The sequence below is a fragment of the Chrysochloris asiatica genome, unplaced genomic scaffold (genome assembly GCF_000296735.1).
Source record: "Chrysochloris asiatica unplaced genomic scaffold, ChrAsi1.0 scaffold00031, whole genome shotgun sequence".
NCBI classification, from domain to species: Eukaryota; Metazoa; Chordata; class Mammalia; order Afrosoricida; family Chrysochloridae; genus Chrysochloris; species Chrysochloris asiatica.
Window position 1 is genome coordinate 19,957,974 of NW_006408549.1, and position 12,971 is coordinate 19,970,944.

The 12,971-nt window shown below is 36.6% G+C and overlaps 1 protein-coding gene across 1 annotated transcript in view; it reads left to right on the top strand.

Moving 5' to 3' along the window:
* The window catches only part of CNGB3 (cyclic nucleotide gated channel beta 3), a 166,898-nt gene that overhangs the window by 34,752 nt on the left and 119,175 nt on the right, over positions 1 to 12,971 (top strand). Inside the window, 1 exon segment of the mRNA XM_006878357.1 lies at positions 11,338 to 11,492. Coding sequence (XP_006878419.1) covers positions 11,338 to 11,492 — 155 coding nt within the window.

The following is a 12,971-nucleotide window of genomic DNA, read 5'->3' on the forward strand; positions in this document are numbered from 1 at the left end:
TAAAAATGATACAAGGACAAATCATCCAGATGAGGAAAGCATCAGCATGATGCCATAAGAGTGATCAAGGAATTCATGGCCATGTGGCTAATTATAGAATATAGAAAACAAAAGAAATCAATTCATGACTGTAGCAGATTTAACTATGAAAGTGATAAAGGAACAATTGTTGGAATACATACACTGTTGCAGATTTTAAAATCTTACAAAATTGGCTCCAGGCCCCACCATCACCACCACCACCACCTTGTTCAGGATATGACTCATGATCATGTGGCCCCAGTATCCCAATTTCTATTAAGGGCATGCCCAGGCACGTCCTAAAAGTGAGACTACCCCTCCCTGAGTTAGCTAAGGGAGTCATAATCTACTTTCAAACACTACCTGAGAGCAAATCTTTTTACATTGCCAGTTAAATTCAGAATGAACTCAGTAAAAGCTGAATTGATATCAAGATTCACAAAGGAGTTAGAGCTGCCACTGTAAACCTTAGCCTTTTGCAAAGCAAATGTTTGGAGTTTATGCTCAAATACAGAAGAAAACCCAATGGGGCAGTTGTACTATATCACATGAGGTTGTTAGAAGTCAGAATTGACTCAGTGGAACCCAACAATAACAAAAAATGAATGGACTTCTATTATCTCTAAAATGTATGCCTCCATTTGATTCACTCCTACAGTATCATGAGAATCTACTTTGCTGACTGTATTAGTTTCCAAGGGATGCCATAACAAATAACAGCAAACTGGATAACAAAATAACTAATAGTCCTGGAAGACAGAAGTCTGAAACCAAGAGGTTTGAAAGATTGCTTCCTTCTAGAGGCCTGAGGAAGAATCTGTCCCAAACCAATCTTCTAGCCTGTGATGGTTCTTGGTGTATAGATATAGTCACTCTATCCCTGCCTCCAATGTCTCATAGTGTTCTTCCTAAGTATCTCCTCTGAGTCTTTACATGGCCTCATTATAAGGAAACCAGTTATTGTAATTAAGGCCTACTTTAATTCCTGTTTCCAAATAAGGTCACATTCTTAGTTTCTGGGAAGGTCTAACTTTGGGGAGGACACAATTCATTTCATTATAATGGCAAAACTTAGCATTCCATCATGTTATATGAACCGACCCATTCTAACTCTCTCCCTTCTTCAAGCCATCCTTCTTTCACAACACATTTCTTTTTTCAATTATTTTGCAGAAACACATAATTAATAATATTTCTATTTTGTCTAAAATTCTGCAGTCATTCCCAATGGGCTCAATCAACCTTTCAAGCCAAATTACTGTTATTTGGGATGCTATGATAAAATGTTTGAGCTGTAATTTTGGAAGCCAGTGAAGTCTCATACCCTCTGTAAGGGAGTCACACCTTTTCTCAGTCTGATTCTTTGTCTTCAATACTTTTCATTTAAAATAGCAAAGTTCCATTTATCCTTCAAGACTCAAATATCACTTCCTCTGTGACCACCACCCACCCATTCTACCACCCCATTAAAATTAGTTACACCTTCATGTTATCCTAAAATAATTAAACTAGGGAACACGTATCCTTGGGTGTACAATAAAACCTTTCAAGAGTTCTAATAAACAAATAGTTATGAAATAATCCATTTCCAGATCCTAATTTTACATATGTATTGTTTCATAAAGTTGATCTTCCTGAATACACACTGGCAAACTACAAGTTTTTCTTTACTACTTCCCCTTTCACCATGGCCCTCTCCCATTTTTGCAAAACAAAGGCCTGTTGTTGTTGTTGTTGTTGTTGTGTGCCGTCGAGTCGGTTCCGACCCATAGGCCTACATCTCCCCAATTCAAATTTTACTATGACTCATTATCCTGGAATGCAGAATGGGATCAAAGGGACAATGTTCACTTTATAATATTTTGTCTCTAAGTCTGATGGAATTTAAAGAAATGAGAAATGCTGCTCTAATACAATCCATTCTTTTTCATCTACTTTTAAAAAATAAATGTTGTTCCCATCACTATTCTTCAAAGGTAAATAAGCCAAGTATAAAAGTTTCATCCATGTCAAGATAACTATCCAATAAATTTTATTTTATGTTGTTTAGCAAAAAGTTTGTGAAAATCTTCCATTATCTTGTAACTCAATTTTTGGAAACTCCCTTATATTAATGATATGTACTAAATTTTTCATTAAGAAATTATGAGGAATAATTCTTCTTGCTATTGTTAGGTACCATCCAGTTGGTTCTGATTCTGCAACCCTCAATACAACATAATGAAGCACTTTCTGGCTCTGCAACATCTTTACAATTGTTGCTGTTTGAGCCCATTGTTCCAGCAACTTTGTCAGTCCATCTCATTGGGTGTCTTCTTATTTTTACTGAACCTCTACTTTACCAAGCATGATATGCTTTTCCAGGGACTGGTCTCTCCTGATAACATGTCCAAAGAGAGTGAGACAAAGTCTTTCCATTCTCATTTCTTAAGAGAACATCTGGCTTAAGACAGATTCTTTCAAGAGAGATTTGCTTGTTCATTTGGAAGTCTATTGTATTTTCAATATTCTTTGCCAAACGATAATTAAAAGGCATCAATTCTTCTTTGGTTTTTATTACCCATTGTTAAGACATGGCATGCATAAAGGCAATTGAAATACCATTACTTAGGTCAGGTATATCTTAGTCCTCGAGGTGACATCTTTGCTTTTTTAATACACAACTAATGGACCCCTCAAACATCAGTCTACATGACCCTGAGGCTAGAATTAGAGACTGCTCAGTTACCACTACCAACTGCTCTGAAAGAGATCACATTATAAGGTCCTGAAAAGAGAAAAATGTTGAACAAAACTCAAAATCATTTAAAAACAAAAAACAAAAAAAGACCAGCCTTATCTGTCAGACCATGAAGAAACACCGGGCATTATAACTTTTAATCACACTTCAGGTTTGGAAATCAGTTCACCCTTGTAGCTGAATTTTCAGTCAATCAATAGACACATGTGGTGCTGGGGGGTTAATGCGCCAGACTGCAAAGCCACTTGAATTGTGGTTCAAGCTCACCAGCTGCTCCTTGGAAACCCTATACAGGGTCGCTATGGGTCGGAACTGACTCAACAGCACTTAACAACAATAGATAAGAGAAACAATAACACTAGTAAGGTATGCACACATTAGAATAATCAACAATTTGAGATCAAGATGAAAGTAATTAACCAAGGACAAATTTCTAAAAAGTTAGGAAGCAAGGAGTATTGGAAACAGGAAATACAGGGAGGAAATGGTATAGGAGATGTTACATTGAGGGGATTGTAATCAGTAAGATGAAACAAAATGTATTATGCATTGTTGAATGTAAAACTGATGGTCTGCTCTGTAAACCTTGACTCAATTCACAATAAAAAGTAAAAAAAAAAAAAAAGGAAGAAGAAGAAAAAAGGGTGTGGGCAAGTTATATTTTCTAACTACCATCTCAGCTCCCAAATACATTTTAAAGAAATTGAGTCCATGTTCAGTTGCTCTCCATTCATTTTTTTCTAGGTAAATTCACATTCTAGGCAAATGGAACTTAAGGACTCCTTACAGAACCAAACATTCTTTCATTTCCAGCTAGTTGAAATTATTTAATTAAATAGACATATTTGGGTTTTAAAAAATGCTTTCATAGCTTATTTATATGTAGGCTGTAGGAAAGGGCAAGATTTATACTTGAAAAGAAGCTGAGAGGGGGAAAAAAAAAGATTAAGTAGACTGTCTTAGTTACTTAGTTACACTAACAAAAATGCCATAAGCAGAGTATTGCAACAAACAGAAATTCACTTTCTCACAGTTTGGGAGGGTAGAAGGCCAAGTTTAGAGCACCAGCTCTGGAGAAAATTATTTCTCTCCTTTCACCATCTGTAGGTCCAGCATGCCCTGGAGATCTCCATGCATTTTATCATCAATCTTTCCCTAGATCTAAGTGATTCAGGAACCCTAAGTCCAAAGACACACTTCACTCCCCAGTCTTCTTTCTTGGTGTTATAAGTCCCTCCTCCTCTGCTCACTTCTCTCTCCCTTTATATCTCAAAAGACTCAAGATACAACTTAATCCTGTACATTGCAGCCAGTCAACATCATGGGTTGTTAGAGGCCATCAAATTGGTTCTAACTCATAGTGACACTATGCACAACAGAACAAAACACACCCTGGTGCTATACCACCCTCACAATTCTTATGTTTCTACTGCTGATGCCACTGTGTCAATCCATCTCGTTGGGGGTCTTCCTCTTTTTCACTACCTTCAACTTTATCAAGCATGGTCCTCCTGATAACATGTACAAAGTATGAGAGAAAAAGTTTCACCATCCTCAGTTCTAAGAAACTTCTTCCAATACAGATTTGTTTGTTCTTCTGTGAATCTATGAGCCATTTAATATTCTTCTCTATCACCTAAGTCAAACATATCACTTCTTCTATGGAATTCCTTATTCATTTTCCAAATTTCACACACATATATGGCTATCGAAAATACCATGTCTTTGGTTAGGCACATGTTAGTCTTCAAACTGACATCTTTGCTCTTAACAGTGTAAAGAGATCTTTGCAGTAGATTTGATTAAAGCAATATGTCATTTGATTTCTTGACTGCTGCTTCAATGACTGTTGATTGTGGATCCAAGTAAAACGAAGTTTTTAACAATTTCAATCTTTTCTCCATTTATGGTTATTTAATGGTTTCTTTGCACTGAGGTGCAAGCCAAACTGAAGGTTGTAGTCTTTGATCTTCATCAGTATTTTAAGTCCTCACCACTTACAACAAGCAAGGTTGTATCATCTGTGCACAGGTTGTTAATGAACTTCCACAGATTATTAATTAACTTCCTCCAATCCTGATGCCACATTCCTCTTAATATAAACTCAGCATACAGACTGAATAAGTATGGTGAAAGGATACAACCCTGGCACACACCTTTCCTGATTTTAAACCATTCAATATCCCATTTTTCTATTCCACCAACTGCCTCTTGGTCTATGTACAGGTTCCTCATGAACACAATTAAGGTTCTTGAATACCATTCTTCACAAAGTGATCCAAACAGTTGAAAGCCCTTGCATAGTCAATAAAGCATAACTAGATGTCTTTCTAGTATTCTTTGCTTTCAACCAAGTTCCATCTGATTTCAGCAGTGATATCCCTAGTTCCACCTCCTCTTTTGAATCCAGCATGAATTTCTGAGAATTCCCTGTTGATGTACTATTGCAAACATTTTTGGATTATCTTCAGCAAAAGTTTACTTGCATATTATATTAATGATATTGTTCCATTCTTTCCATAGTCCATTGTATCTCCTTTCTTTGCAATGGGCACAAATATGGATCTCTTACAATCAATTGGCCATATAGCTGTCTTCCTAATTTATTGTCATAGAAGAGTGAGCATCTCCAGCGCTGCATCAGTTTGTTCAAAGATTTCAGTTTGCATTCAATCAATTCCTGGAGACTTGCTTTTTGTCAATGTCTTCAGTGCAGCCTGAACTTCTTCCTTCAGTACCATGGGTTCTTTATCATATGCCACTACTAAAAGTGGTAGGCAATTTCTCTTTGATACAGTGACTCTGTGTATTCCTATATCTTCTTTTGATGCTTTCTGCATCATTCAATATTTTGTCCATAGAATCCTTCAACATTTCAAGTTAAGGCTTAAATTTTTCCTTCATTTCTTTCCATTTGACTCCAGGTCTTTGCACATTTCATTATAATAACGTCATTGTCTTGAGATGCCCTTTGAAATTTTCTGTTGAGCTGTTTTACTTTCTTATTTCTTCCATCTGCTTTAGATTCTCTATGCTCAAGAGCAAGTTTCAGAGTTTCTTCTGACATCCAGTTTGGTGTGGTTTTTTTTCTTTACTGTCTTTTTAATATCCTTTTGCTTTCTTCCATTATGGCATTCTTAATGTCCTCCCACAACACTTCTGGTCTTTTGTCATCAGTGCCTAATGCATCAATCTGTTCTTGAGATGGTCCCTAAATTCAGGTGGGATGTATTCAGGGTTGTATTTAACTGTCATGAACTTGTATTTTTCTTCAGCTTCTACCTGAATATTCTTATGTGTTCTGAACTGGCTGTGTTTTGGCTGATGATATTAAGTTTTTCTACCATCTCTTTCAACAGATACAATCAATTTCATTCCTGTTTATTCCCTCAGGTGAGGGCCATGTCTATTATTGATTTTATGTTGTTTCAAAAGATATTTGCAATGAATAAGTCATTGGTCTTGCAAAATCCTATCATGAAATCACCAGCATGATTTCTATTACCAAAGCCATCTTTTCCAACAAATGATCCTTCCTTTTTGTTCCCAACCTTTGAATTCCAGTCACCAGTAGTTACCAATGCATCTTGACTGCATGTTTGATTCATTTTAAACTGAAGAAATTGGCTTGTTGTTAAGTATCTTCGAGTCGGTTCCAACTCATTGTGACCCTGTATAGAATTTCCAAGGAGTGGCTGGTGAGGCTTGAACCGCCAACCTTGTGGTTCAAACAGACCTTGTGGTCCAGCACATTATCCTATAGTACCACACCAGGAAGAAATTGGTAGAATCCTTCAATATCATCATCACCAACTTTAATGGTGGGTACATAAATTTAAATTATAGTGATAAATTTAAATTATGGTGACATTAACTGGCCTTCCTTTTATTATCCTCTCACAGACAGCAACGTACTTCAAGATATATATGAAATGTTCTTTTTGACAGTGAATGTGATGCCATTTGTTTTGAATATGTCATTCCCATCATAGTAAACCATATGATTATCAGATTAAGAATGACCAATACCAGTTCATTTCAGCTCACTAATGCCTAGGATATCGATCTTAATGCTTTCCATTTCATTTTTGACAACCTCCAATTTTCCTAGATTCACACTTCATATATTTCATGTTCCAATTATTAATGGATATGTGCAAGAATTTCTCCTCATTTTGAGTCATGCCCCATTAACAAATGAAGATGCCAAAAGCTTGGCTCCATCCAAGTTATTATGGTCAACTTTATTTTGAGGAGGTAGCGCTTACCCAGCCATATTTTGAGTGATTTCCAACCTGAGGGGCTCATCTTCCAGCACTATATCTGACAATGTTCTGCTGCTATTCATAATGATTTAATCTTCTGATACTATAGCTGACAATGTTCCACTGTTATTCATAAGGTTTTCTGTGGCTAGCCAATCAAAATTAGTCCTTCTAGTTTGTTGTAATCTGGAAACCTATCCACCATGGATTAATCTGCTGGTATTTAAAAACCCAGTGGCATAGCTTCCGCACCATGGCAACATGCATGCCACCACAGTACCACATATTGACAGATGAGTGGTTGCATTAACATCATGGTGGTGGAGGTTATGTGCTGTGGAGTCAGTTCCTACTCATAGTGACCCTGTAAAGGGTTTCCAAGGTTGTGTGAGTATTTACAATACATAAAATAATTACAACTGATCACATCATGGGGTTGATTGCATCATATTAGAAATCATCATGAAGTGATAAATACATCTTAACTGTTCAACCACTTAGAATACTGGCCAAGCCAAGTTGACACAAAGCCTAAACTATCACATAGACTAACATGTCATTATCTAGATAATATAAACAAAAATTTTATAGTAAGTAACATACATAAATGTATGTATGTACATATCTGAAATACTTGTATGAGCTCTAATGTTATTTTCAACATTTTAACCAAGAGGTTGGTTTACACAGTAATTGCTAGTATGATCAAGTCATGGACTTATAGACATTTAGGAAAAGAAAACCATATGCCCTAAGGCTTGAATTACCCATCTTGACAGTTTGACTATTCTGACTTTCCAGTTAATGATCCAATAGCCCTGAACTCATACATTTTTTTAAGAGCATTGAGGCATATCAAATAAGGTCAAATAAAAGGTTAGAACTGGTAAGTTTATTTATTCAGTAAGCATTTATTAGAAATGTACCTTGCCCTAAGCTTTGTACCATAAAGATAAGGCATAGGTTTTCATCTTGAGAACTTCACAATCTTAGATAATGTCACTTCAAATATCTTTTATACACTGATGACCAACAAGATCCTGGCACCAGAAAGATAGGACTGAATGTATCGTGAATATCACAAACAAGATCCTTTCACAAAAGATCCTATAACCACCTTGAATTGAACACACACAAAAAAAGAACTCATCTTTTCCATGTACCCAAAACATAGATACATTTACTTTCTAAATTTCTATTTATATTTATGGCATCTTTATGAACCAATTCTCTTCTCATAAAAACTTGGAAAATATTCTTCTGATTTCTTATTTGAATTTATACAAAAGCTGCAGAAAGATAACCAAATTCTGTGCATATGTCTATAAAATGTTTCTTTAATTCTCTATTTCCTTCATCAGAGCAAGTCTAACCTATTGGAAGGACTTCTTTCTTTGTATTCATGCTTTACAATGTATCCTCTTCTACATCTCCTCTCACTACTGCTAGCGCTTGTAAGACACCAATCTATCTGCTCAGACCCTTCAGTTGCTTTATACTCTGTATTGGCTTCCCAGAGCCTACAGGTCAGTATTCAATGCCTAAGTGAGTCATATTAGGACCCATCATGACCTGGGCTCGCTTACCTTTCCAGACCCCATCCCACTACTGGCATCGTCCATGCACACATTATTTTCCAGTCATACCAAAATACTTGCTGTTCCCAGAATATGTCACATTCTTTCATATCACTGAGTATATAGCTCTCAAGAACTGAAAGGCCCTTCTTCCATTTCTGTTATAGGCATGCTAAACCTTTAAGACTTCAAAGTCTATGAAGTGCTTCCTTCATATCCCCAGACAAGTTCAGTCTAGGCACAGCACTTTGTACTATCTTTATTGATTTTTACTGGTTATTTATTTAAATCTTACCTCTCCCATTAAACTATGAGCAGTCATAGGGCTTTGCTGTTGTTGTTAAGTGACGTCAAATCAGTTCCAACTCACTGTGACCTTGTGTAGGGTTTCCTAGAAATAGTTAGTGGGTTTGAACCACTGACCTTGCAGTTAGCAACTCTGTTCTTATCCTACAATGCAACACGAGGACTCCTTCATAAGGCTGTTGTTGTTGATAAGTGCCGTCGAGTCAGTTCCGACCCATAGCGACCCTGTACAGGGTTTCCGAGGGTGTAAATCCTTATGAGAGTAGAAAGCTTCATCTTCCTCCCGCGGAGCGGCTGGTAGTTTCAAACCGCTGACCTTAAGGTTCACAGCCCGATTCGTAACCACTAATCTAGTCTCTGTTTAATTCATCTTTGTATTCTTGGTGCCTAAAAGTAGTAATTTATGAATGTTTGATAGATGGATAGACAAAGTAAGATTTCAAGAAATAACTAGTGAAATGACATATGTGACATTTCCTAATCAGAAAAAGCTTTCCTAATTTTGTAGAACTAGCGTCTACCTATCTCTGTATTTTTAAGATATATTAGACTTTTTGTTCACTGAAACTCAGTCTTCACCATTCTTAAGTAGGCATGTAAATATCTTAATACGGCACACCTGAAGAATCTTTATGCAGACACAAGACTTTGACCTTTGGAAGTGGCATAAAGTATATAATTATTATAAGGTAAGAGACAAAGACAATAATTGGAAATCTATCAACAAGGTCAGCAGTTCAAACCCACCAGCTTGCTCCTCAGAAACCCAATGGAGGATCACTATGAGTTGGGAGTGACTTGATGGCATTTAACAACAACAACAATATGCATGTGGGGTGAATGGAAGGAGGGTCAGACTAGGGTTTCATTTAAATGGGATCCACAGTTTACCCAGTTCCATGTAATTTCATGGACTCCAGTTTGAAAGTGAAATGGACAGGGCAGCTATGAATGTGAATGGAGGCCACACGGGCCTATGTATACTTGAGAAACCAAAGAGGGAAGGCAGAGAATAAGAGCTATGAGGAAAACCTGTGAAGAAACTCAGCATTTTAGAAAGCATGCTAGTGTTCACTCTATAAACTGCACGAGTCTGTTTTCTAAAAACTTTTCTAAAAAGCCAAGTCCACTAAAGCTCAAAAGTTATAGTCATTTTCTATTGCTGTGCTAAAAAATTACCACCAATTTAGCATCTAAGTCAACATTCATTGATTAACTCACAGTTCTGTAGATCAAGTCTGCATGGACTAACGCTGAGTTCTCTGCTGCTGTTGTTAAGTTGTAGTGACCTGTATAGGGTTTCCAACGAGCGACTGGTGGGTTTGAACTGCTGACCTTGTAGTTTGAAGTCCAGTGCTGATCCTGCAGCTCTGGTAGAGACCTCAAAGGGTCAAACTAAGATGTCAACCAGGCTCGGGTCTTATCTGGAATCTCTGAGAAAAAAAATCACTTCCAAGCTTATTCAGATTGCTGGTAGAATTCAGTTCCTTGTAGCTGGACAACTGAAATCCCTATTCCTTTGTTGACTGCAAGCTGAGTATTACTCTCAAGTTCTAGAAACTTTATATTGTTCTTGTCACATGGTCCACTTCTTGTTTGAAGCTGGAAATGCATAGTATCTCTCAAGTCAACCCCCTTGTGCTTGAAATCTCTCTAATCACCTCCTCCGTCACCAACTGTAGCTAATCTATACTTTTTAAAGGCTCATTGTGATTACATGAGGCCCACCTAGAAAATCTGCATATCTGTGAGTTAACTCTGCCCCATGGAAAACTAATAATGGAAGTAGAGGGCAGTGGTGGTTCAGTAGTAGAAATCAATTCATGCACAGCCACCATGTCTTGCAGTGAAGGCTTAAATGTTGTTATAATGCTGAAGAGGTTTCAGCAGAGCTTCCACACTAAACCAGACTAGGAGGAAAGATCTGGCAATCTACTTCCAAAATTTCAATCAGTGAAAATTCTTTGGATCATAACAATCCAGTCCACAACTAACCATGGAGATGACTCAGGAGTGGGCAGCATTCCATTCTGTTGTGCATGGACTCATGGATCAGGGCAACTCAACAGCAGCTAAAAATGTGGAAATAATAGCCATCAGATTCACAGTCCCCAGGATTACACAAAGCATGTACAAGAAATCTTGGGGACCACTAGAATTCTGCCTACTACACCAACTATAGCTTTTTTTTTCCCCCTTCGATTGATATAATCTAATGGCAGAATCACAGACATTGAGATTTAATATGGTAAGAAATGGCCATTTGCTAATTTTTCAATGTCAAATCTGTATTCCAACAACATTATTTCCATCAAACCTAACATCTGAATCATTCTATTCAATCACATTATTAAAGGACAGTTAATACTTAATTTCACTCCTTTATGTATCCCCTCATAAGCCTTTCTCTCTCTCTTTTTTTTTTTAGTACAAGACGCAAACTGCTCCGAGCTCCTGTCATAAGTGAGTATGCTGATGCGCAGCTACATAACCCAGTGAAAAGGATGCATCAAAGAACAGCGCTCTGGAAGAGAAAACCAGTAGAAGGAGGCATAACTTCACCTGAAGGTAATCCCCAAGCTGGTAAGCATTGTACCTCAAGTACTGAGGAGAAGGGAGTTCTGAGAGGATTTGTGTACCTTTAAATTGTCTTAGTTTGGGTTTCCACAAAAGCAGATCTCAAGACAATAATTTAGGTACAAACAGTTTATTTTGAAGTCATTGGGTGGTACAAATGATTTGCACTTGGCGGTGAACTGAAAGACCAGTGGTTCAAACCCACCCAACAAACTGCAAAAAAATATCTAATACTCTGCTACTATTAAGATTAGTTTAGAAATTCCTATGGAGCACAGTTCCACTTTATAACACTTGGGGTCATCTTGAGTTAGAATCAACTCCATGACAATTTTATTTAGTTTATTTTGAAAGTGATCCAGGAAGGACAGTGAAAATAAGAAAAACAGAAAAGGGAGTTAAGCTAGTAAAGGGTTTGTGAAGAGAGAATTAATGCTGTGGACAACCAGGGATTGAGCCTGACATTGGAGAAAACTCTGACAGATGCAACATCTCTGGGTGGACCTAGGGTACATGCATGGGACACCAACAATATCACCGATAACAAGTTTTAGTGTAAAAGATTAGTTAAGAATACCCATAATATGTAGCTGGCTGTTGTCTTGAACTCATAGTGATTTTATAGAACAACTCAACGTTGCAATCCTGCACCATCTTGGTATATTTGAGTTTATTGTTGTTGCTACTGTGTCAATATCTCTTATGGAACATTTCTTTTGGTTTTTGCTGACCTTCTACAAAAAGAATTTAAGTTTTATATAAAAATACAAGGATGCTACCTGAGAATTCAACTTAACTAAGTCGCACAAGAAGAGGCACAATTGTCAACCTCTCTAACAATTACAGAACTAAATTTATGAAATAAGTCTAAAAGAAGAGAACAAAATTTATATATACATATACACACACACACACTATGATTACATTTATGTAAAATATAAATGCATAGAAAAAGCTTAGAAAGAGCTTAGCTGTTTAATAATAAATCAATCAAATAAAACTTTTATTTATATAAAAATATAAATATAGAGTTGAAGTATTTACATAACATTTTATATATGGAATGGAGTTGAAAATTTTCTTATAACGCTATGTAAATGAAGTTGGATTTGCAAATTAAGCCATGCACTGTATAAAAGTTTCTTTGCAAAGAGAAGTAGCAAAATAAATCATGTGTTATTATTAAATAATGTCAAGTCAGTTCTGACTCAGTGACTCTATATAGAGTTTCTAAGGATTGGCTGGTAGTTTGAACCTCCAACCTTGCAGTTAGCAGTCCAATATATTTATCCTACAGCACTATACCAGGACACCAAAAAAAAAAAAAAATCACAGTGCATCATTATAATTTGATAAGTATGTATTGGAAAGAAAAGTTTTACCTTAATTTTCCTATAACTTAAAGATGACATGTGAGGTAAAGTAAGAAATTAAAACCTATGAAATGGTGTACAGTTGTAATGTTTTTCTTCAGTGTAAATCCAA